This window comes from Polypterus senegalus, chromosome 9 (assembly GCF_016835505.1).
Source record: "Polypterus senegalus isolate Bchr_013 chromosome 9, ASM1683550v1, whole genome shotgun sequence".
Taxonomy (NCBI): domain Eukaryota; kingdom Metazoa; phylum Chordata; class Cladistia; order Polypteriformes; family Polypteridae; genus Polypterus; species Polypterus senegalus.
In genome coordinates, this window is record NC_053162.1 from 175,823,511 (window position 1) to 175,850,281 (window position 26,771).

Below are 26,771 nucleotides of genomic sequence, written 5' to 3' on the forward strand. Positions count from 1 at the left end.
TTTCGGGAGTTGTAGTGCGGAGATTGACGCACCAGGCAGTGACAAGGGGGCGGGCTCGCCGTCCGTCGCGGGAACGAGCCAGTCTGCAAAGTGAAACACACAAATAAAAACGCTTCATGGCATCGGCCGGTTTACCTCGGGATCACGAGCGGCCCCAGAAAAGGCCTTTTCTGATCGGAGTGAGCGGCGGAACCGCTAGCGGCAAGGTGAGTCGGTGACAGGGCAGCTGACCGGCCTGTAATCGTCGGGGGTGACGTCACGTTCGTTGGAGGCAAACAAACCGACTGGCGAGGCAACGAGCGCAGCCAGTGACGGGGTGAAGAAACGCGTCCAAATCGCGAGTCCGAAGTGCACACACCTATCCGAGGAAGAGGCCGATTCCGGACCGGGTCACGGAGGGGGGGCTGCCGTATACTTGGATTCAGGTTTAGGGTTTGTTTGGTCACAGGACAGGCCTGGAACGGTCGGGCAGAAGATAAGATAAATGTGTGTGAGGACATGGATGCATCTGAAGTGGGAAGAGCAGTGCGACGAGGGATGTATGAGTGTGGCGTAGTGGGACTGGCTGTGGGTTCAAACCCCACTACTGACCCTGAGCAAGTCACCTCACCTGCCTGTGGTCCAATTCGAAAATCAAAAGAAATGAAACTAGTTGCATGTCAAATGTTGTAGTGCTAATAATAATGATAACAATGTGTGTGCACCAGGAGGTGGATCTTAATGGTCCTGTAGCCTTATTGACATGAATAAGCAAAGCTATACAGAAGCACAGCATAACAGTCTCAAATTAGCTTCAGCTGATTTAGGGGCACCGCACACAGGGTGGGTACCAAAACTAGATATGGTGCCAGTTTCATCGCAGGGCCACTCACACACTCTCCCACACACACGGGTCCACCTCAGAAGCACCAGTTCATCAAACTCAAGGGAGAACATGCAAACCAACACAGACATCAACCAGATATGGAATTAGAGCCCAGAACGCTGGATCTGCAGGATGTCACGCCACCTGCACCTCACAGCAGGTGGATGGGAGACCATCTAGGAAACACTTGTGTTATACCTGGAAGAGGTGTTGGCGACCCCAGATGGCGGCGCTTACCCTGTGGTCTTTGTTCATCTTCCACTGGCTGGTTGGCTTACAGATCCATACTCTCCTGCCACTAACAGGCTTGTTGATTTAATAACAGAAATGCGGAGCAATTGCCAGGGACTCTAGGCTGAAAAAATGGTGTCGTCCTTTGCATGAGACGTAAAGCCAACTCCTGTAGTCATAATATATCATTGGGCATCTTCATGAAGAGAGTAGAGTGTACCCTGATGTTCTGGCTAAATTGCCAACCCTGCCCCTGTCCATTCCGTCTCCCTAATCATCCCCTAACTGCCACTGTCACACCTTCACCACCTAATAGCGAATGTGTGGTGAGCGTACTGGCACAAGAATGGCTGCCATCACATCACCCAGGTGGGTGCTGGTTGAATGGCTCTCCACTGTCTGTGTAAAGCGCTTTTCGGCAGTTAGGTCAGGTCATGGAGCCTGCACTGCTCCAGCACGTTGACACACAAACCACACGATGAAACAGGTGAGGATCCTGGTTGGCAACCCCCCGAGGCAGACATGCGGTCCAGTCCCACCCTCCGGAAATTACCCTCTATGTGACATAGCCAGGTCTTACGTGGGTGTCCCCTTGGTCTGGTCCAGCCACTCGAGTCCTCAACAACGAGGGTCTTGTGAGCCGGATCGCTCTCTGGGAATCGCACCACATGGCCGTAGTGTCATAACTGACACTCCCTCACAATGCAGGTCATGTGCCTCATTCGGGACTCCGTGAGCAACACAAAATCAAACCAGCGGCACCTAAGGATTCTCTGGAGAGACACCAAAGGAGTCCAGTCTTCATCTCAGGTCACTGGATAGCGTCCATGTCTCACAAACAAGGAGCACCAGCACTCTAAAGACTTGGACCTTCGTCCTTTTGCAGATATCAGGAGCGCCACACACCCCTTTCTAGCGACCTCATGACCCCCCAATGCTCTCCCACCAGAGTCATGAACGTCACTGCCGAGGTAAGTAAACTTCTCGACGAGGTCGACACTCTCTCCACAGACAGACACACTGCTGATGGCCGTGCCCAAGAGGTCATTAAAGGCCTGGCTCTTGGTTTTTATCAGGACCCTCGCAAGCCCAGACACTCAGACTCCAGAGAGCCCCCATTGACTCTGCGAAGATCACAGCATCGTCATCGTCTTGTAGTTAGAACAGCACTAAATAAATGAATGAATAAATTAATAAATGAATTAGCCACCGTGACATTGTGCACTCTAAAATACAGTGCAGGCACAGAACATGTGGGTGTCATTTTGTCCCGACACGAAGTGTGAATCGTGGGACCCTCTATACACAGGTTATACGTGGGCTTTCCAAACAAACATCAGCTCGATGTGCCACAGGTGGACTCCAGTCACGTTCTAGAAACATCTCAAGGACAATTAAAGCCAACAGGAGGTGCCTGAATACTTCTAGGAAGGATAGATTGCAGTTCTGGATTTTCAATACACATTTGCAAGCCTTTCAGAGCCCACATCTTTACTTTGTCATTATGGGTTACTGAGTGTGGACTGACGGGCAAAACCTTCACATTTATCCATTTAAAGTGATGTCTACAACACAATAAAGCATGCAGAAAGTGAGGGGGTCTGAAGCCTTTCAAATGCGCCATCGTATTTATACAATAAAACCAAATCCTGACAATGTATGTTGTTATGTGAGGCTTGGCCGATGGGCAGGGTGTGTGTGTGTGTGTTTACAGTCGTGCACGTTCATGTCCTTTAGTATGAAATGTGTGCCTGTGTGCCGAACTACACACGGGTGTAAAAGTACGTTCGGGACTCGCTTTTTTGTATGGACTCCAGTAAATCGAAACTCTTGTCAAACAGGCAAACACACTTCATTCATGGAGAACGTCAGCAATTTCAATTTTGGAAAAAGTATTAGATAGATAGATAGATAGATAGATACTTTATTAATCCCAAGGGGAAATTCACATAATTAAAAAAAAAAGTAGAGAGAAGGCCAGAAGGAGTTGCATTGTGTCTTTGTGGACTTGACGAAAGCACATGACAGGGGGTCTTGAGAGGAGTTGTTGTATCGTATGAGGAAGTCGGGAGTGGCAGAGAAGAATGTAAGAGTTGTACAGGATATGTAGGAGGGAAGTGTGACCGTGGTGAGGTCTGCGGTAGGAGTGACGGAGGTGGGATTACATCAGGGATCAACTCTGAGACCAATCTTATTTGTAATGGTGATGGACAGGCTGACAGATGAGATTAGACAGGAGACCCCGTGGACTGTGATGTTTGCTGATGACATTGTGATCTGTAGTGAGAGTAGGGAGGAGGTTGAGGAGACCCTGGAGAGGTGGAGAGAAATGAAGGTCAGTAGGACCACCAAGACAGAATACATGTGTGTGTGAATGAGAGGGAGGTCAGTGGAATGGTGAGGATGAGGGGAGTAGAGTTGGCGAAGGTGGAGGAGTTTAAATACTTGGGAGTAATGGGGAGTGTGGAAAAGAATTGAAGAAGAAAGTGCAGGCAGGGTGGAGAAGCGTGTCAGGAGTGATGTGTGACAGACGGGTACCAGCAAGAGTGAAAGGGAAGGTCTACAGGAATTTGTTTTTGAAATTCTTAAAAGTGCGGAAACTTTTTGAACATCCCTCGTTGATAGATCTTCTTATATAATACGCTACCGTGGCTGTCCGTATGTCTATCCAGGATATTAAATCACCTGTAGCTCGCAAACTGTTTGATGTATTGACCTGAAATTTGCTACCCATATACTATGTGACGTCTACTATCCGCTGTCGGGGTGTTGACTGACCTCCAAGGTTATTCCTCTTTTTATTTTATTGTAGAATCAACTCTCAGCCGCGGCCAGCAGGGCGTCCATGCGGCGCATGCGTACGGGCGCCGTTCTCATTCCCCACCACCTTCGCCGTCACTTCCCCTACCTCTTCATATCTTAAATCATTCTTGATTGAAGACTTAAGTGGCAGCTTAAGTGAAAAATGAAAGAAAACGTATAAAGTAATTGCAACACAAACACTTCATCAGTTTTAACACAAAAAGATGTAGACGAAAGAAGAGAAGAAGCGGGCCGCTAGGGTGGAGTAAAGAAGAGCTGCTCAGGAAGCGCATCAACCTCTGAGAAAACGAATGGTAAACGTACAGAGAAAGAAAGAGGATGAAGACTAGGAATACTCAAGTCAAGTGTATACCATGCAGTCTGCTGTTACTGGTGATATATAATCAAGAAAAGTGGAGCCCTTCAATAGAGATTTGGTTAGAAGACCAGCTAGATTTCTGAGATAATTACAAGATAGATCACTAATTACAGAAACAGAATCCTTAAATATAGAATTGATTTTTTGAAATCTCTACATGATTCCTGCCACCTTCTTCTATTTATTTGGGCCCTTTGACTGCTCCAGTGGGTTACTGATTAGCAGCCGGTGGGAAACCAAACATAGGAGATGAAGTCGAATCAGTAATGGTGAGAGTGCAGCAGGCCTCGGAGGATCAGTGGCATACGTGTTTCTCTTTTGTTAAATCGACATGGGTGTTAGCAGCGTGCGACTATGGGTCTCTGAGCTAACAGGGGCCATGTGAAGGAGTGGATTACATTTTTATCCGATTTTGCTGCTGTATATTTGAATTGGTTTTTTTTTTATCTATACTAATAAAAGGCAAAGCCCTCACTCACTCATCACTAATTCTCCAACTTCCCGTGTAGGTAGAAGGCTGAAATTTGGCAGGCTCATTCCTTACAGCTTACTTACATAAGTTAAGCAGGTTTTATTTCGAAATTCTATGCGTAACGGTCATAACGGTCGACAACGTCCACCATGTTGAACTTTCTTATTCATGGCCCCATCTTCACGAAATTTGGTAGGCGGCTTCCCTGCGCTAACCGAAACCAATGTACGTACTTATTTCGATGGTATGATGCCACTGTCGGCCGCCATATTTAACTTTTCCAACGTCACTAATTTTCCAACTTCCCGTGTAGGTAGAAGGCTGACCCCATCTTCACGAAATTTGGTAGGTGGCTTCCCTGTGCTAACCGAAACCGATGTACGTACTTATTTCGGTAGTATGATGCCACTGTCGGCCGCCATATTGAACTTTTCAACTGTCTTTGTTACTTATGGGCCCATCTTCAAGAAATTTGGTACGCGGGTTCCCAACGCTAACTGAATCCTACTTACGTACATATATCGCCCATAGCCTGCAGCTCAGTCACCGGTGAGGTGGCCTTGGGTCCCCCATCCCAATGCCTCCCACGTTGTTGGCTGCCTGCCTATATAAGACCGTCCGTCGCTCCAGTCTCTACATTCCCTTCCTTGCTTCGCCACGGGATTCACGTCTCCCTGCTGATAACTACAGCCTTTTTATTTAATCCACGGCTTCTCCACTGTTTTATTGTCTGTTTATTACGATTATAGTTATTGTGTAGGTATTTTAGACTTACTTTACATTGTTCAGGTACCCATTTCCTTTATCATTCCAACCGCATTCCCCATTAACATGTCTATCGAGGTGATCACCATCGATCAAAGAACTGTCACTTACCAAGTGGTTTCCATGCCCAGAGATGGCACCTGCCTTTTCCATTCTCTGTGTTACATATTGCACGGCCATATCAGGCTCACTCTTGATATCCATTGTGTCTTATGTATTGAATGACTGGGACAGGTTCAAGGTGTGGACTGATGACGGTACAGGAGATAATTAGACTACACAGGAGCACTAGAAGAGTGAAATGCTTAAGCCCTTCACCTCTGGGTCTGCATGTGAGTTGATGGCTGCCACTGAATTGTTCGGTTGTCTCTTTCAAGTGTACCGAAATGGCCAAATATTTTACACCTTTCGACAACCGCCAATGCCTCTTAAACATCTTAGACTGACAGGTGACGATTTCAGTAGTGGACACTTTGATGTTTATGAATGTTTAAACTCTCAAAAGCTGGATGTGAAGTTATCGATGAACCCGGTTGTATACTTACAACGCTTGACAGATGCCGAATGTCACTTCAACACAAGTCCTGCAAATACTGTCGTCATTGAAACAAACCATGAAACTCAAACCGATTATGACAGCAGCAATCCAAGCTGTGAGATTTGAAACAAGATTGCTGTTCACATGGCCAACTGTACGTTGCATGCTCAAGAGTAAGCTCAGCGCACAGCTTGGTCATGTTACAACCGGAGGGCCGAACTGACAATGTGGTATACAAAGAGATCCTTAACAAATAATTATTGGTATATTTTCCCTCAGTTTAAAAAGGTTTAATTTTCTTCGTAATAAAAATTTAAAGGCAGTACTTCACCGCTGCCAAGCGCGGGTATTTTGTTACTTCCAAATAAAAACAAAATTAAGTAATGGGAGAGATTTCACTGTTGTGCCCTGTGCTCTCAGTTTCTGGGTTTAGTCTATTATGGCCGTTTCTTGCCTCTTTGGGACCCTAAGTGGTGTAACACTTTAGAGCACAATCACTACAATGCTGACCCCCTTCATGGATTTGGTGCCCCCACCGCCACAGTTGCTTAGCTCACTTAAATCAGCCTGTCAGTATAGGAGAAGATAAGACCACCGGGGCATTTGCAGAAGCAGTGATAAATAAGTCAGGCAGACGCCAGCAGGGAGAGGCTCTCATGCAGCCCTGGAATTCATGACAAAGGTTAACAACGGAGAGAAAAATAAAATGGAAAGGCTTGCAAGTTTGGGGCATAGCAGTACTGAAACAAAGAAGAAAATGGAAGCTCCTGCTTAAAGTCTTTGACCCCTTCTGACAAGTAGTCTGTAGTACGAGGGTGTTGTACCGCGTTAGCCATTATGGATGTAGTGAGAAGTCAAGCAAAATGACACCTTTTATTGGCTAACTGAAAAGATTACAATATGCAGGCTTTCGAGGAAACTCCGGCCCCTTGGCATAATCGTCAGGATCAAAGCCAACATGCTGGGCCATTTATTTAGGAAATTAATACAAGAAGCTGATTGTTCGCCTGAAGAAGGGGCCCGAGTTGCCTCGAAAGCCTGCACATTGTAATCTTTTTAGTTAGCCAATAAAAGGTGTCATTTTGCTTGACTTCTCATGACACGTAGTCTGAAATAAAAATTAAATTATGCATCTTGTTTCTGTCATTTACTTTTTAACAAGACAACCAAATGATTTTTCATTTTCTTCTTTCTTGGCCCGAGTTACCTAAAAGTGACCAAAAGCAGACCACAGGAACAGGAAGCTGTGGCCAGTGATCTTATTTCTCGCTTTTTCCAAATTTCACAAAGAAATCGCACAGCGATAACAGCAGAACCTTCCTGGCACCACTTCATCCATTTAAGGGTCACGTGGGGTCTAAGCTGGCAGCGAGAGGAGCATGGCACAAAGCAGCCCTGATCAGAGTCCACCGCAGGGCCTACTCACACACACACACACACCCAACATTCACGCGGAGTCGCGGTTTAACTTAACCTGCGTGTCTTTAGGATGTGGGAAGGAAATTCTGTGTAGACATGGGAACAACATGCAAACTCCACGCAGACCGTGACCGAGTGTGAAATTCAGACCGGGGACCCTGAACCCACAAGGCAGCAAAAGTGTTGGATCTGAACTAAAATTCTGACTTTGGGATTGATATCAGCTGTTCAGACCTCAGTACCAAAGCAGCACCAACACAAATACCCACCTTGGAATCTCTATTATCTATATATATATATAAAAAATTGTTTTCGCGTTTGAAACGTAAATTACGTATGACCACAGAACATATTATAATACATGAACTAATCACTTTGTTTGTGGACGCCATTTTTATATCGTCTTTATGAATTGTTATTATTTGTGCGACAGTTATTTTACTGATATTGAAAAGAAGTAAACACAAACACGCCAATCTATCCCATAGAAGTGCGCTCCGCGTCGCCCTCTCCCAGCCCTCCTATCTGGACTCCAGTGCTGAGCCGTCTGCCACCCGGCGCGTTCTGACAGAGAAGTTTTATTTATTCGTAGAATAATCGCAGAACCTGCCACACTGTAACTTTGTTTTAATTGCCAGTACTTGATAGTAGAAGAGGTGAGGAAAACAGCTTTGCATCTTTCTACTTTTTAACTGCGCCGAGCTGTAGACAATATGAAGACGACACCGCCGCCTTCAGTGGCGGCGGATCGTGAGAACAAAGTGGATGCTGAAAAGCGTGGAAGGTCGGGTTCCTCCACCGGGTCAAGAGCTTTGCAGTTTCGGTGGCGTCCTCTGTTCTCGCACTGTTTGTGACACTTCGAGAGCCCCGTCGGCTCCTGGGAGAGAGGAAATCATTGCGAATGAGTGTAATCGGCGCCATCGAAGCGTGACTGTCTTTGTAAACTGTGCTGCACGGCTACTTACTGTCCCTTAAGGAGAGTTCAGGTCACTAAAACCCCGCAACATTCAAGGTTGCTTTTGTGATGAATTCTTTTAAGAAGATGTACCGACCTCTTCATGTAAAGTTTTGGACTTGGGAATTGTTTGGACCTTCTGCCCGTTAAGCACGGAACGGCAGCGTCCACATTTCTCAGAATAATTTTTCTCTTAAATCACAGGCACGTAGTGTAACGTTGTCAGGCAGAAATTTGGAGGATCGCATAGAAAATGTCATTTCTATACCACAGCGGTCATGTAGCGCCTTTCTCAAGGGATCTCCTACCGAGAGATGATCCAAATACATTTAAGCTGCTGTTAGTACTACTTACCTTTTTGTGTTATAGCGTCTTTAAAATGTACTTTACTCTAAAGCACTCCAGTAGTGCTCAATGTATCTTTACTTCTTAAATGTTAATGTTTTACTGTTTAATAATTTATATACTACATTTTATTTTTTTCCCTTGCACTCAGTGAGCGAAGCCACTAGGTAATCAGCTAGCGTTTATATAAAAATGTGCATTCAAATTGGACGTGTCACCCTAGGGATTTAAATCAGATGGCAAAGGTGGGCGAGCTGGAGTCATTGGGGGCGGATGATAGGTTGTTTCTCTCAATTGGAGTTTTAGTCACGATAATAAACGACTTGTCGAGTTAAAGTTACTCGAAAACATCCATTTACTTCCAGTACGAAATGCCAAAAGAACGACATGGATAGAATTTAAGGGTTTTCTGCTCATCCTAAATAACCTGTAGTTATAACCAGAGCTTAGGAGCACACGCTGATACAGCGCATTGCTGCACCCACCACATGACAAACCAACTCAGGATCCCAGATTAGGTCCAGAGTGCCAGCCATGCAACGGGTGACACCTCAGCACCACACCAGTTCAGGTGGAATGGAAACAGTGGGAGGTTTTTTTATGGTGGCTGGAGTGCCAATTCTGTTTTTCCCTGCAGGTCTGAGGGCCTACTTGCAAGGCGGGATGCAGTTTATTGTCATACCTGGGACGGAGCCATTGTAGGTTAGGGGCTTTGCTCAGGGACCCTTCCGATTGCCAGTGCAAATCCCTAACCTCAGAGCCACCACTTCGCCCAGGAGTTATACCCAGGCTTGTTGAAAATGTAACTATTTTTGCAAACAAAGAAGCCGTCCATTTTCTGTGACTTGTCAGGGTCGTGTGGTGGTAAGCAGTCTTACAAAGATGCCCTGATGTCCGTTTTCGCCACAACCTCCTTCAGATCCGCCAGGAGTGCACGGAGGAGCTCCCAGGCCAGCTGGGATATATACACTCTCAAGTGGGTCCTGGCTCTGCCCTGATTGGATGGGCCTGAAACCCGCCTTAATCAGAGGCCCAAACCTCGTCAACGGGCTCCTTTCCTTTCCTTTTTTTTTTTTTTTTTTTTTATTAATTTTATTGCAATCCGTACAAAGCAATAAAGATTTTACAAAAAGAAAAATTGAGTTAAGAACAGATCGATCCCCACCCCTGAGAGAGAGAGCAAGCCAAATAACGTTGAATTTAAGGCTTGTAAACATACCTAATTTAAAAAAAAATTCTCTGTGCTTTATGAACTTATTTTAAAATATTACTGATTAGATCCTGCCATGTTTTGTAAAAGGTCTGTACAGATCCTCTAACTGAGTATTTGATTTTTTCCAATTTCAAAATAATATAACACATCAGTTTCCCACTGACTTAAAAGAGGAGAGTTTGGGTTCTTCCAGTTTATCAGAATCAGTCTGGGTGCCAACAGTGTAGTGAATGCAATCACAGTTTGTTTGTCCTTCTCCACTTTAAGCCCCTCTGGAAGAAAACCAAACACAGCTGTTAATGGGTTAGGAGGGATTGTGAGTCCAAGGCTGTCTGACAGGTAATTAAAAATTTTTGTCCAGAATAATGTTAATTTGGTGCAGGCCCAGAACATGTTAGCCAGTGAGGCTGGGACTTGGTTGCAACGTTCGCAGGTTGGATCATGCCCTGGAAACATTTTGGAGAGTTTTAGTCGAGGCAGATGAGCTCGATATATAATTTTGAGTTGTATAATTGTATGCTTTGCGCATATGGAGCTCGAGTGAATTCTCTGCATTGCTACTTTCCACTCCTTTTCTGATATATTAATTGAGAGGTCTTTTTCCCAGTGTCCTCTTGGATCTTTGAAAGGGAGGGATTGTAAAATGATTTTATATATTGTAGAGATGGAGTCTAACTCCTTGAAATTGAGCAATAATTTTTCCAGCATGGTTGAGGGTGCAAGATGAGGAAAATCTGGAAGGTTCTGTTTAACAAAGTTCCTGATTTGAAGATAGTGAAAGAAATGTGTAGCTGGAATGTTAAATTTGGAATGTAATTGTTCATAGGATGCAAAGACGTTGTCTATATAAAGATCTCTAAGCAAGTTAATTCCAAATTTTTTCCAGATATTAAAAACTGCATATGTTTGTGAGGGTTGAAAGAGGTGGGTCTCTTGCAGAGGTGCCACAGATAGAAGCTTCTCCGTCTTAAAATGCTTTCTACATTGGTTCCAGATTCTAAGTGAGTGGAGCACAATTGGGTTATTAGTGTATTGCCGATAACGTGTGTTTATTGGAGCGCAGAGCAGGGAATACAAAGAAGTACTGCAGGATTTTACTTCAATTGCGGTCCAAGCCTGTATATGTTCTTCTATTTGTGTCCAGGTTCTTATCGACTGTATATTTGCTGCCCAGTAATAAAACTGGAAGTTAGGTAGAGCCATGCCACCTTCTGCCTTTTGTCTTTGTAGGGTCGCTCTTTTGATGCGTGGATGTTTTGAATTCCAAATAAATGAGGTTATTGTTGAATCTAACGGGCTCCTTTCAATGTGGAGGAGCAGCGGCTCAACTTCGAGCTTCCACCAAATGTCTGGACTCCTCACACTGTCTCTGAGGCCGAACCCAGACACCCTCTGAAGGAAACTCTTTTCTGACGCTTGTATCGACAGACTGTTCTTTTAGTCACAATCCACAGCTTGTGGTTATAGGTGAGGGTAGGAACGTAGATTGACCTATAAATTGAGCGCTTTGCCTTTCATCTCGGTATTCTTTTCACCACAGCTGACTAGTACAACGTCCACCTGAGGCTGCTCTGATCTTCTGCTCCCTTCTTCCATGTCGTGTGAACAAGACCTCAGGATGCTTAAAACTCCTGCGCTTGAGGAGCCTCTCACCCTGAACTTTAAGTCACTGCATAGGTGATAATCTTAAGTATTCCTCCTCTTTTACAGAGTTCCTAATCTTAAACTGGAGTTATTATAACCCTAATTTTGGAATTTTAAAACCCTAATATACAGTTGCATTTTAAAGGTTTCTCTAATAACCCTAAAATTTTATTTAGAATTTTGGGACTTTTTAAGACTTTAAGATTTTATCTGTCTATGATTGCTTTTAATACCTCACTATTAATTATTGTATAACTTATTATTAATCGTCTTATCTTTGCACTTTTTTATGATTTTATGGAGGCAACTTTTGTACAGATTTTAAAGGGTATTTTATATAAATGTATTTTTTTTTTTAGCATCATGTGGAGATATTTAGAGGTTTTAAAGGCTCCCACTTAATAGTGATAAGTTTTTAGGCAGGATACTCCTTTCATAGGTAGTGTGCCCGTGCGTTGCTCGTCCTCTAGGGGGCGAGCATCTCCACAAACCCTAACCTAATTTCAGCAGAGAAGGGGAAGGAACCCGAGCTCGCCTGGGAGGTGGAGGTCTAGATACAGAATGAACAAACCAGGCTGACTAAGTGCAGTAAATCCCATTGGTCTGGGCCTCTAAACCAAAGCAGGACTTCACACATTCACATTCAAACTTCCTCTCACGTGTTACTCTGTATAAACGACACTTCAGTCAAAATACAACCACTTTTATTTCATAATCCTTTTTTTTTTTCTCCCCTTACCCCTCCGGACCCTGACAAGATTATAAGCAAGTGTAGTGATGGACAGCCAGGGCCCTTTCCCGGCTGGGATGCTGCTCTAATGAAAGAACCAGGGGAGCAGACATATATAGGGCACTACCTCCCCCGTAGCACTAGATGGCAGTGCCATGGTTTCCTACAGGACATCATGGAAGTTGGAGTTCTGTAACTCAGCCCAGTTGGGTGCCATGGAGGCTGCCTGGGGTTTTAGCAGAGCCCTACCTTGTGACGGGCCACCTGCTTTTCATTTAGGGAGTCGGCAGGGAGAGGCCGATACTAGCCAGAGGAGGAGTGAAGGTGGAAGACGACAGAGAGAGAAAGGAATAGAAGAAATGTTGTGATTGGTGTTTGGTGGGAAACGGTTTGAGAAGCGTTTCCCACTGAATAAAAGCCTTTGCGTTGCAGAGACTTGTGCCTGGTATCTGTTTGTGTCGGATTTGGGGAGCTGGTGCGCTCCCTGGTGGCCTCAAATGATTAAAGCTGTTATTGCATTGTTGTTAACATTTTTCCCACTTTGTTAATTTATTTATTTATTTGTTTTTTTAAACAGTCAACAGTATGTGCAAAGATCATGGAACTTCTTGGCCAGAATGAAGTGGATAGTCACCAGCGCAAGGTGGTCATTTTGAGCCAGGACTGCTTCTATAGGGTGCTAACTCCAGACCAGAGAGCCAAGGCACTGAAGGGTCAATACAATTTTGATCACCCAGGTTGGTATTCATGTTATTCAGCATTTATTTATATAAAAAAAAAAAAAAAAAACAACATTAATGAAGAGCCCAGCCACACGTGGGCAGTCATGGGCACAGTAACCAGTCATTATGTCTGTGCTTAACTTACTGTATTTGACTCGGCAAGTTCAGAGTATGACTTTTAGCAAATGTGTACAGCTGGAGCCCTGGCAGGAGGTCAGGTGACGCGCTCAGTGCAGTCTTCACATCACCTTTAGAAGAAAACACCAACATTGTTTTATATAAGAGGCGTCAGGGTAGGATCCGGGCCTAGCATTTATTTTGCATGAGACTTCTACATATCAGCTCCAACTTACGTGAGTAAGCTGATTTATAAAGAAAAAAAAATCGGGAGTGGTCTCCCCTCGACTTTCTCGTATACTCAGATATGGGGATGGATATTTGAGGAGTAAACCACAAGATAATGATTATATTTTTATATTATGTACATTAAAGAACCATCAACAACAAATCAAATCAAATAAATAATATATTGAACAATTATTATAAAAGTTGAATAAATCAGACTCTGGAGCTGCATGAATAAAAGGTAAAGTACCACTTCCAGTTAGCGGAAATAGCCCAAAAGTTAATAGAAATCTATGTTTTGTACCTAATACTTGTATGCAACATTTGGTTGACCAAAGTGAAGGTGTACTCAAGTTATCATGTTTACACACACACAATTCTAAAAATAGTATTTACGGACTCAGGGAGGTCTAAAATGTCGGGATTAATCAAATTCTCGAAATGAAATTATTGGACGATTACAATACTTTCCCTGTACTTTGTATATAAGAAAGTCAGTCAGGTCTAACACGTCGAGATTCATCAAAGTCTTGACATCGAATTTTTGTAGGCTTGCAATACTATACTTATACTTCATATACGAAAACGTAGAAGTCCTAGCATTTTAGGCCTGGCCGATTTCTCAGTTTAAGAAGCGTTGAAGGCTTTTGTTCGATGAATTTGTGTAATTGATAATGGCTTTGATTGGTTCTTGCAACCAAGCCAGTGGAAAGCCTACGTCACATTAGATGACTTTTCCGATAATTTTCGGTCGTAAGCCTTCATTTACATAATTTTAGCCAGTTGGCAGTACGCTCCCGTGATGGCGATCAACTAAAATGACATATCTAATGACAGCGACTGGCTAGGAGTAAATCAAGTAGGTTTTGAAGTGCGAGACAACACCAATGAGTGTTGAGCCACAACTACGAGAATGTAGTGACGAGGAGGCCGAACGTACCATAGCTATTATGCCTTCACAAAGCACTGGTATTGTGCTGGCTCTGTCAAGCCAAATGGGGGCTGTGGACCACACAAACATAAGAGAAACTTGTCTGTTTGACGTCTCGTATTTTATGTACCATAACAGAATGGAAAAAGATAATAAAGGGCAGAGATCGCTACTGAACCCACGGCTGCCGTCAACGCTTTGTCGGGCAGCGTGATATTGGCTCTCAGGAAAAAGGGGACTAAGCGTGACTATGCTGGAAGATGGGTGTTCGAATAGTAAATGTGACCTTGGCTGCAATTTTCAGGTGTGTAATTTGACATGGTGCAGCAAATCGGCGACAAAAAGTTGTATAACGTGACCATCGGCTTAAAGCTCATGTCACATTAGGGGACTTCATCAGTGGTTTTCAGTGATACCCTTCATTTACATAATCTCAGCCAGTCAGAGGCAGTTGGCGGTGCACTCTCATGATGACAGTCACCTAATGTGACATCCCCAATGACTGAGACCAACTCGTCTGTGACTGGCTGAGGTAAATCAAAACAGGTTTGATATTCTCATTAGTAAGAGAGGAGAGTTCTTTTCATGTACGAGTTGGGAACCAATGAGCGTTCAGCTGATACTACAAAGCGTAAAATGTAGAGACGAGGAATAAGGAGCACACGTGTGTTTTGAACCTCACAAACAGAAGAGCAGCTTGTCTGTCTGATGTGTTGTGTCTTATGTACTAAGACAGAATGGGGCACGAGACAGCGGACGAGTGCGCCGCAGCTGTTAAACCATTGTGTGGCACTGACGACTCCTTCAGCCAGCAAGAACAAGGAGTGAGTACGACTGAGGTGGAAGATTGGTGCTTGGCCGCTAAAACTGAAGTGGGCTGCAACTTTCAGTTGTGGAATTGTGACATGGTGACCCAACAAGATTAGCAACTGCGGTCGTCAAATGTGACACAACCCACGATAAAAAGGTCACGAAATGTGACATCGGCTTAACCCGCTTGCTTTTTGTTCTGAGCTCTTGACTTGTGTCCCTTAACACTCATTCCCAAACAGTCCGCCAGACTGACGTTTACTTGATTATTTTAACTTTGGATAAAAGCGGCTGCTAAGCACATACATATAAATGGAAGGGATTGACACCAGCACTGCTGGTACCACATTTCGGGGTACCTCGGAGTAGGACGTGTAATCCCCGAAAAGCTCACGTGTGACGACAGAACTTGCTTCATTTGTACGTCCTGCATAAGATCAAAGTGACCAGCCTAGCTCCTCCTGTTAGAGAAGTACATCTTGAAGTTGTGTTTTCGTAAGATGCCATCGTTCTTCATGGCATAGATGCAACTAGGTGATGGAGACATTCCTCAGGGATTTTTGTCCATATTGACAGCATGGGAACAGTGCTATATAAATAAAGTGTAGTATTATTATTATTATAATAGGATCACGCAGTTGCTACAGATTTGTCAGCTGCACATCCATGATGCGAATCTCCCGTTCCACCACATTCCAAAGTTGCTCTACTGGATTGAGATCTGGGGACTGTGGAGGCCATCTGAGTCCGGTGAACAGGGCAGCTGTCAGTGACATCGCCGACTGGTTTGGATACAAAACTTTCAGTTTACCCTCTGTGGGGTTGCATCCGTTTCCTTTATTTGTACCAAAACATCCTTCGAGAGCAACTTCTCCCAGCCATCCAAGAACAGTTTGGTGACCAACAATGAACAATCCAGCATGATGGAGCACCTGGCCATAAGGCAAAAGTGAGGACTAAGTGGCTCTGGGAACAAAACATCAAAATTTGGGGTCCTTGGCCAGGAAACTACCCAGATCTTAATCCCATAGAGAACTTGGTGGTCAAGAGGCAGGTGGACAAAAACCCACCAATTCGGATAAACTCCAAGCATTGGTTATGCAAGAATGGGCTGCCATCAGTCAGGATTGGCCCAGAAGTTGATTAATAGCCTGTCAGGGCGAATTGCAGAGTTTTGAAAAAGAAAGAAGGGCCAACACTGCAAATATTGACTCTTTGCATCAACGTAATGTAATTAACAATAAAAGCCTTTGAAACTTATTAACTGCTTGTATTTCTGCTTCGGTCTATCATAGAAACATCTGACAAAAAGAACTAAAAACACTGAAGCTGCAAACTTTGTGAAAACCAATACTTGGGTTATTCTCAAAACTTTTGGCCACGACTGCACATTAATACGGGTGACGTATCTGCTTTACCGTGGTGAGCCAGAATTACTCTCCCGACGTTGTTTTGCTGCCATCTACTGGATAGAATAACATGATCCTGCCAAAAAAATAAAAATCATTCATATTTCTGTGTGTTCTGCCACATTATGGCAACTCATCAATATTCATGAGTGGGGTAGAGCTTTCCACCAAAACAAAACGGCATGAAAATGAGAAAGCGTAAAGCCAGTTTTAGAATAAATGAAAGTGAACCATTGCTTTGGCCACGACTGTAGCGTCCAGAGCCCAAGTCATGTACAGGGTTAATGCCTTTTTTTGCTGCTAATTAACTTTTTTTGCCTCAGTTTTAATTAACATAACTCAGACCTCTTAGTTGTTCCTTTTCCCTTAACTAGCAGCCAAACAATGTCGCACAATGAGCTGCCACATGACCAGCTAACCACAGTATCTGAAATAAAGTAAGGTGAAGGTCTCAGTAAGTTAAATCTGCTCAGGTCACAAAAACATTTTAAAGGTGTTCTTAGAAAAAACAGAAAATTAATTTCTGAAATGTCTGCTGTGGCAAATTGAGAGCAGCAACAAGCCATGGCATTAAATAATGGGTTTAACGAACAGCAAGAATTGGCTTCTCATTAAGAAACTGCTTGGAATGAAATAGGTTGGAGTTTGAAGCCCCAATTTAGCTGGTCATCTGTTGGCTCGTTTTATGTCTCATTTCTATTTGGCTGCCATTTAATGAAGAAAAGAATCAATTCAGAGGATTGAATCCTTAAAAACTGGGCTATATTAATAAAGTATCTATCTGTCTGTTAAAATTAAGGGAAAAGAAGTTAATTAGCAGTGAAAACTGGTCACTGATTAGGAAGAGGGGGAGAATGAAAACCTGCAGCCTACCAGGACCGGAGTTGAACACCTCTGCCTTAGAGAATGGTATTTCAATTTCATTTTGATTCTTTTATAGACCCTCTCAGCTGACAGCACTGTAGAGACATTCAAATTAAAAAAATTGGTTATTTTATGTTTAACTTTTAATGTTGTTTCCATTCCAGAATTTATCTGAAACTTCAGATTTGTTTTCCTCTAGATGCCTTTGATAATGAACTGATGTACAAAACTCTGAAGGACATCGTAGAGGGTAAAACTGTGGAAGTTCCCACCTACGATTTTGTGACCCATTCCAGGTGTGTCTTCACAGTTTGTAAAGTGAAATGTTTAGATTTTATTAAGCTGATGTCACTTTTCCATTTGCCAGCACGAGCCCTCCCAGGCAATTTTTGATATTTGACATCATGTCCAGGAAAGACTACGATGGAGATGCCACATCCACAATGATGATCTGGGCACCCATCTGTGCTTTAAACTCCATTTTATTTTGTGTGTTTTGCACTTGGCCGGGAGGTGACTTGCAGGTTGTTTGTCACTCTCATGGTGCCACCAAGACCTGGCTGCCAAAGCCAAGGGTAGCACAGTGGTTAGCCCTACTGCCTCAAACCTTCTGGAGGCATTCTTTGAATTTTCACTCTATGTAGATTTTCACATCGGCCCCCCGTGTCTGTGTGGCAAGTGAAATTAGGGTGGGTGCGTGTACATGAGAGGGGCACCACAACAAAGGTGGGTTTCTTGGGTCTCCCACACCTAGATGGTGGGTGAATGAATGCCATAGGCAGCGTTATTTAATTTCAGTGCAGCACTCCAGCCTGAATATTTGTGAACTTGCATTTTTTTTTTTTGTAGGTTGCAAGAAATGACCACAGTGTACCCTGGGGACGTAGTCCTCTTTGAAGGCATTCTGGTTTTTTATGGTCAAGAAATCAGAGACATGTTTCACCTGAAACTTTTTGTGGACACGGACTCAGATGTGAGGCTGTCACGCAGAGGTAAGAATACGTAATACATGGATAGTGAGAAAGTCACTGCTGTGTGGATTCAGCCATATAGGGATTGGGATACAAATACAATATCTAAAAAGTAAATGACAATTTTAAAAAAGAAAACTAGAGGTTTGTCTCTTAACTCCTTTAAGCAGGTTTAGTGGACACCTTATGTGAGAGCTACATACATCTTGCAGTTTTTAACTTTACATGACGATATGAGGGGGACCCAAAACTTTGCATAATGGGTCAACAGCGCAGGAGTAGGGTGTGTGTGTGTGCTAGGCATCTGTGGTTAACCAGTTTGGTGAAAGGCATTGTGACGAGCTGATTGAGCGCATTCTTCAAACGTTTATTGTGACTTGGCACATTTTCAAGACACAATGAGGGTCATGTTTTTTTGACATTGAACAGTGTGTTCATAAGTTTATTCCCTGCGGGCAGACTGTTCATCAGCAACATTATATTGAACTGGTGAAGTGTCTATGGGGGAAAAAAATCTGGGGAAGCAGTGTACCCAGAAATGCATTTTGCACTATGATAGTCCACCTACATTCATGACATGCCTTGTCAGTCCAAGAGCTTTTGATGGAAAAACAATATGGTTGTTGCTTTACACCCCCACCCCGGTATTTAGCAGATCCCCAAAATTAAAACTGACAGATGATATAAATGGACTTCTGTTAAAGTACATCTAGTGTGGCAGACAGCCGGGACACCCTGTGATGGAAGGACTGGGGGAAAGGGCATATTCAGGGTAATACTCCAACACTAGAGGGCAATCTCTCTGGGCTCACAGCAGGGCCATGGGTATGGAAAACAGAAGCTCACCCTGCTGGGGCCTGCGACGACTGGACAGTTGCTGAGCCCTGGGGGTTGCGGCACTGCTGGGTGCCCTATAAAAGGGGACACCTCACAGAGTCGGGAGGAGGTGGACAAAGCATGCTGGGATAGGAGTGGAGGGGGCAGACGTAAAGAGAAGAAAGGATTGCGACTGTACTATTGCTTGTGTACTGTGCTCTGTATTGGGGAGCAAAAGAAAAGTGCTGCCCCACTTGAAATAAAGGTGTGCACTGGACAGTATTTGTGTCGCCTGTCTGTGTTGGGGTTAAGGGGGCTGTGCACGCCCTGGGTTCCACACTGCACACAGTCAATATTAATGCCAAGAGTAAACAGGGCCTAAGTGCTTGGCTTGTGAGGTCCTCCCTTCTAGGCACATTGGAGCACTAGGGGGTTGAAATCAATGCTCATCATCACATAATGATTCTCACTGCCACCGACCCCCCCAAACAAACGACCGTCTAAAATGTACAGGTATGTCAGGTCATCAGACAGTACCATGAGCTCAATAACTAGGTTCTCCACATGCTGTGGTTTTCAGTCACAAGATGTGAAGTTTACCACCATATGAGAGATTCTCAAACTGAACGGTTTACCTTAATCAAGAAGGTGGCAGAGGTTGATTGACTTTCTCATGGCAGGATGGTACTGTGTCAGTCCTGCAAAACTCCAGATGTCACAACAGACAATAGCTGTTCTTGTGGCACACAGTGTGTTGGTGCCCCATAAAGCAAATTCATGATGGCGTTACTGGTACTGAGCCATACCCATTTTTGTTAAATAATGTTGTTCAAGAGGAGACTGGAAGTTGTCTATTTTTCAACCAACTCAGGGTCATAAGCACTGACATCTTAATGTTCACCATATTACAAGTGGTATTAATGGCATTACTTCAGTTATTTCAACTGAAATTTTTCAAAATGGTGGGCTTTACAATATGGTATGGAAAAGAAACACCTGTACAATTTTTAAGACTGCAAATCATCTTCATATCTCTATATCTCTACAGTATCTCTCTCTCTATATATATATATATATATATATATATATATATATATATATATATATATATATATATATATATTTTATTCCAATGTCTGTCTGTCTGCTTTTCACAAGAGAACTACTTAATGGATATTATATATATATATATATATATATATATATATATATATATTATATTAGGTATTTTTTCTAGAATTTGCTTAAACATTCCGGTTGATTTTACAACTTCCTTCACCGTGCTAAGTATCATAGTTCGCTTGCGGCCCCGATTTATTCACGCGAATACGAGACACAGGCTGCGGTCCAAGGGGAGGGGAGAAGGGAGCCGGGTGGGGCCGCCCTCACTCACGTGCCAGCCTCTGTTCGAGTTGGTCGACCTCTCGTCACATGTTGGAGCGCAGCTTCCCTCCACTTAGCTAGCAATACCTGTTTGTTCAGCAGACATTGTCATCTACAGATTATTAAGGAGTAACGGTTGACATTTTTCAGAGAGAGATCACAACTACATGTGTTTTAGAGGGTACCTGCTCTTTGGCAGAGAAATCACAGCCAAGTGCTCTTCTCCCCACGCGGGAAATGCTCTCCTGTCAATGCTGAACATGATCAGATGCAGTGCCAATGTTTGACATTATAGCATACCCACCTTCTACTTGGCCAGAGATACCTTTGTAACTTTTTACATTTTTGGCAAGGAGATCACAGCCATATTCTTGCCCCGATAGCAAAATCAAAAATATTATATATCAAGAGGCCCTCAGATATAAAAGCTATCAATATATAAATTAGATTTTTCTACAATTTTTTTTTATTGATTTTTAAAGTTTGTCCTGTTTTACTACTATGCGGGCGGAGCCGCACGAGACAGCTAGCGGAGTATAATGCCACTCTTTGGCAAAAATCTTTTGCTTAAAATAGCAGCTGGAGTAAATTTTGTAAAGCATGGAAGACCACGCTCAGGTGCAATTCTGCAGAGAGCCTGCCCACAAATGTCTCCCAAGTCTGTGATTTTCTAAAACCTGACTGTATCCCTACCCAAGGCTGAACACGTTTATTTGCTCCTTTCTTTTTCAGTTCTCCGAGACATGCAGAGAGGAAGAGAACTGGAACAGATTCTCTGTCAGTACACCACATTTGTGAAGCCTGCATTTGAAGAATTCTGCTTGCCGGTAACAGCACGCCATCAGTAGATGACTGTAGGGCAAATACCTTAAGATATGCCATGTTCAGGTGCTATGGGAGATATGAGCTTCCCACTGGGGACATTTCACACAAGTGTGCTTCCAATTGGTAGCTACCAGTGTGAGAATTCAGACATCCAAATGTTATTTGAATTCAACAACCGGTGACGTCACGCTGACCGCTCAACTTGTTTCAGTAGACGCTATACAAACAGGCTCGGCCTGAAGTGGCATTCGACCAAGTATGTTGGATTTGGAGCAAAGTGCTATTTGTATAATGTACTTCCTTTGCTCTATTTTTATGGAAAAAAAATTAGAACATTGCAGTTATCTCTTGTGATTCATGGGGACTAGGGAAGCAGGACACCTGCAAATGTAAAACTCCACGACTACATTTTGGGCCTCCAGCCTCACCTCCTAATGCCGTACTGTTAACAACAAACCTAACCAATAACATATAGTTGATCATTTAAGAAATTCTAGAGCGGGGGTGTTCACCTCCGGTCGTGGTGGACCGCAGTAATGGCTGCAGGTTTTCATTCTACCCCTTTTCCTAATCAGTGAGCAGTTTTCACTGCTAACGTACTTCTTTTCCCTTCATTTTAGTAGCCCTGTTTTTAAGAATTCTGTCCTCCAAATTGATTTGTTTCTTCATTAAATTGCAGCCAAACAGAAAGGAGATATGAAAGAGACATGACAGAGACCTTCACCTTTCTTTATTTTCAGGTTAGCTGGTCATGTGGAGGCTCGTTTTAGATCTCATTATTTTTTGGATGCTCATTAAGGAAAAAGAAACAAGTAAGGGGTTGAGTCACGTCAATAAAAACTAAGGTAAAACAAGTGAATCAGCAGCAAAAACGGCTCACTAATTAAAAAGATGGTTAGAATGAAAACCTGCAGCCACTGCAGCCCACCTGGACTGGAGCTGGCCACCCCTGTTCTAGAGCATACAATACAACTTATATATAATAACAAAAAACAGTAAAATGATATGCAATTACTGTACTGTATATTGTGCCATACTGCAGCAGTAACACACAGAGTCTTCACACAACTGTTCTCTTTTCTGATTGTCATCTTCTTAAAGGAATACTCCACCTAAATGCGATAACACACAGTACTGTGAGAATGACATCTTTCCGGTTAACTACTCACAAAACAGTTTCCATTTAATTACTGATGACAAACCCACGAATAGGAGGATCCGTGAAACGTTACATTTACTTTTGTGCGGATTATTTTTAGCTATTCAGCGACTTTGTGTCTCTTAGATCTCCAACTAGAGATGCATATAAATATAATAAGTGGGACATGAGACATCATAAATGGTGGCACCAAAAATTTGCATAACATGTGGATACAACATTATTTATATACTTAACCATACACTCGATAATTCCAGATGTAACTTCAGAGTGTACAGTATTTTAAAAACCTAATTAACTGCTGTTTTCACTGACATTCTTAATGTGTTACTGAGAGCAGAAATAATTAAAGATCTGGGGGGGAAAAGGGAACAAGAACTAAAAAGACTATACAAGAAAATCTATAAAGGTAGGAGAAGGGCCAGATATCTTGAGAGAAGGTGTGTTAATACAAATACCGAAAAAGACTGCTTCAAATATTTAGGAATTATGTTGTCAAGAGAAGGAAGAAGTGAAAGAGAAATAAAAATACATATAGCAATCTAAAAATCAGGGCTTCAATGCGAAATAAACATTGCTAATAAACAGAATGGACAAAACACTGAAGGAAAATCTAATAACAGTAATCTCGAGTGTTACATTATGTGATGCAGAGATATGGACAATGAGGAAAGGCAATATAAATAGACTGGAAGCATATGACGTGAGGTTATGGAGAAGGATAGAAAATATAATTTGGATGGATAAACTGGGTTAGAAAGGACTGGTGAAGAAAGGAGCTTGATGGAAACAAGTGAGAAGGTTAACAAACTGGGTGGAACATGTACTAAAAGGGAAGGGGTTACTGAAAATTGTGCTGGAGGGAAAGAAATCAAGAGGAAGGCCAAGGCAGGACATGTATTATCAGAAAGATGGAAAAAATCATACCAAGAAATGAAAAGACAAGCAGAAGAAAGAATAAAATGGAGGAACTGGTGATCAGAAGACCTGTCCTATGGCAGACAACTATAGATGAAAGACGACAGAGAGAGGTGTGTGAACCTTCTTCAACAAGATGACTAACATTCAAGTGAAAAAGAAGACTAAAGTAGACTAGTCAGTAATTACAGAGCAGTAATTCAATGCTCTGAGATTGGCAGCATTAAACCCTCCATTGTGTAGTGTGCGGAGCCCCCTGCTGTGACACAGCTCCAGCTCCATGATTAAATCTGATGACACCACCATCATCACAGACCTTATGGAACAGCCTACAGATAAAAGATCTTCCTTTTGATACAGTGGTAGGTAGAGGGAACAATCTCACCCTTAATGTTAGCAAAACCAACAAAGGCAGAGATTTCAGGAAATAGGAGGCAGATCACACTCTACTGATCAGCTTAGCAGCTTTAAGTGTCTTGGAGTCACCGTTACTGATGATCACAAATGACTACAGTGCTATTGTCAAGGAAGCTAACCAGTGATTTAAGTTTCTCAAATGTCTGCGGAAATGCTGTACGTGTCCATCTGTGCTCACAAATCTGTGTACTGTAGGCAAACAAAGGAATCCATGCTCAGTGTCTGCATTACGTCCTGGTATGGCACCTACTCACTGGTACAGAGAATGGTACAAGCAAAGCAAAACTATCTTCTGTTCATGACACACACACACGCAAAACACAAACTGCCCTTGACCAACATTATTAATAAAGGCCTCGGCCATGCCAGTCATTTTTCATTGCCACTAGCAATACTAAAGGTTGAGAGACAGTTTTACACTTAGTTCCTAAGACTACTTAAAACAGCGACTCACACCAACATCCGCTTGAGCATAACTGATGTATGTTCCTTATCTACTCTGTGTCCAGTCCCTCTGAGTAATAGGATTAGTCAGTTTGCCTTTGGCGACGCAACAAAAGAGGAACAGCAAAGTGTGATACACACAAGGAGGAATAAAGGCATGCTGTGAGAGTAGATGGCAAGTATAATACCAGACAGCAGGTGAGAAAATGCCTAGAAAATAATAAATAATAGTCTGTGAAGCACACTTTACGAGATCACACTCCAGAGAGAAGGGGGGAGTGACCGTTAAGGTGGCACATTCACACACGCAAATACTGAGGGAAAGGCGCTGAAGGTACACGCGGAACAGGAGATGGCACATATTTTTTTTAATTATTCTATTACCTTTCTTTGATAGGTACCGTGACTAGTGTTTAGTATTATTTAATTTCAGGTGATGAATTGTTTTTCTGCTTCTTGTCAGTCACTGATGCTGTATTATTGCCTTAGTCTTCTTAGAAGTAAGAATTTCAGTGTACTGCTTATATAACAACTAACTTTGGAAGCCTGTGCTGGCAAAACCCAGGGTCCTAGAAACTATTGAAATCATCTGGGGGAAAAAAAAAAACCTGAAATGTAGAGATGTCAGGTAATTGAAAGATGCCCAGAATAGTTCCTCTTGCCTAGGAGGATTTGTGTTGCCGACGTGCTTGCTTCGCCTGTGTATTAGCGGCGGGAGGAAAAGTAAAAGGGATACCATTTTGCCAATGTTAGCGGCTAAGCTACTTTGTCTTTCTTCGGAGGTTTAGTTTTGCTGATGTGCTGGCCTCGCTTGTGTTATTAGCGGCTAAGTGAGTTTTCTGTTTCTTCTGATGTGGAGCCCTTACCTCGACCCCACCTCTCACTTCCGGGCCGGACAGACACACACACTTTCACTCGTGGATGTTTATATATAAGATGAATTAGTACTCAACAACCATCAGCCTCACTAAGAAGCTGGTTACCAATTTTTTTTGTACTTTATCACAGGCCTGAGTTGAAAAGAACAAAACTGTACAACTACACTAGTATAGGAACATGCACAATGTAAAAGAGGTAAACGGGCCTGATGAAAATGGAAAAGCAGCACTGAAATGAGTTGTGTAGATGACATAGCATAGATAGCGTCTAACATTGTTAATGACTAAACAAACTCAAAAAATCCACATAAACCTAATGAGTACTGCAAGTGTAACTAACATCCTCATGTACCACTGCTTGAACTGGGTAACATTTTGCCAAACAAATACAGTGGCTTCTGTAATTCAGCTTCTCTTTTTTTGTTTATCTCAGACCAAGAAATATGCTGATGTGATTATACCCCGGGGTGTGGATAACATGGGTAAGTGCAAATTACAGTGACTGAGATAAACGTTAATGGCTGCATGGATCCATCCAGTCTGACTTAAGTGTAATATATATGCACAGTGACAGTGCCTAATCTGCTAAAATGATTGGCTGAGGATCTTATGATTAACTGTGATTCTTTGCAGAACTCTACTAAAGTCTAAGCCACATCTCAATTTATGCAATTTTTTTCCACAGTTGCCATCAACCTAATAGTCCAGCACATTCAGGATATCCTCAATGGAGATATTTGCAGGTGGCAACGTGGAATCACCAATGGACACAGTCGAGGCAACAAGAGGACACTGTCAGAGCAAGGGGATGTGGCCAGCGGTAACCTAAACCCAATAGGGAAACGGGTGCTCTTGGAGCCTTCAAGCCGGCCCCACTAGGACAGCCACATGCGTCAATCTTTTCAGTTACAGCATCTTGTGAAACAGCCATAATTAATTACAAGGCAGCAACACAAAGACCCACTTTGGTAGGACAATGTCATAACTAATGTGGGGAAAATTTGCTAAAATTATTTAGGGGAAAAAATGTGGAAGGATCCTGTAGGGGCTTCAATGCAAAGGGTTTTCATGCTGTGGGGTACCAAATACAAAGCCATGGAGCAGAGATCTTTTTATTTACTTCTTGAAGTGAAAAGTTCTAAGGAGGTTCTAATGGTTCAAAGGTTTTCATACCATTTTGAGATGCCAGACGTGTCTGTGTGAAGTGCGGCTTTTAAGCATCTTGCTGTGTCTAAATCCCTCTCCGGCTATATTTCATTTACAGTACGTCAAGTGCCAGGATGGTAGTGTTGGCGTTTACTCCGACAGAACACTTTGCAGTGCTGCTGCTCACGTCTCCAAATGTGAATTTTACTCTCATATACATGCTGATGCAAAATGGATAGTACTTGTTTAGTTAATAACTAGAATAATAAGCTGTCATGATAATCTGTACACCATAATACAGTGTTCACATAAAGTATTAATTTTAAGGAAAATAATTACTTGTAAGCATTTTTGTAATAAATATACCTAATTATT

General features: G+C 42.9%; 1 protein-coding gene across 2 annotated transcripts; it reads left to right on the plus strand.

Annotated features, from left to right (window-relative positions):
• uck1 (uridine-cytidine kinase 1) lies at positions 1-26,769 on the plus strand. 2 transcript variants are annotated; one of them, XM_039764376.1, is made up of 7 exons: positions 1-206; positions 12,936-13,095; positions 17,639-17,735; positions 18,289-18,431; positions 21,342-21,436; positions 25,684-25,732; positions 25,936-26,769. In XM_039764376.1, exons 1-7 carry the CDS (start codon positions 117-119, stop codon positions 26,127-26,129), a joined length of 828 nt encoding a protein of 275 aa, XP_039620310.1. In that variant the 5' UTR covers positions 1-116; the 3' UTR covers positions 26,130-26,769. The 2 variants fall into 2 exon arrangements, with proteins under 2 accessions (XP_039620310.1, XP_039620312.1); XM_039764378.1 differs by lacking the exon at positions 1-206 and adding an exon at positions 11,563-11,661.
• The last annotated feature ends 2 nt before the right edge of the window (positions 26,770-26,771 follow it).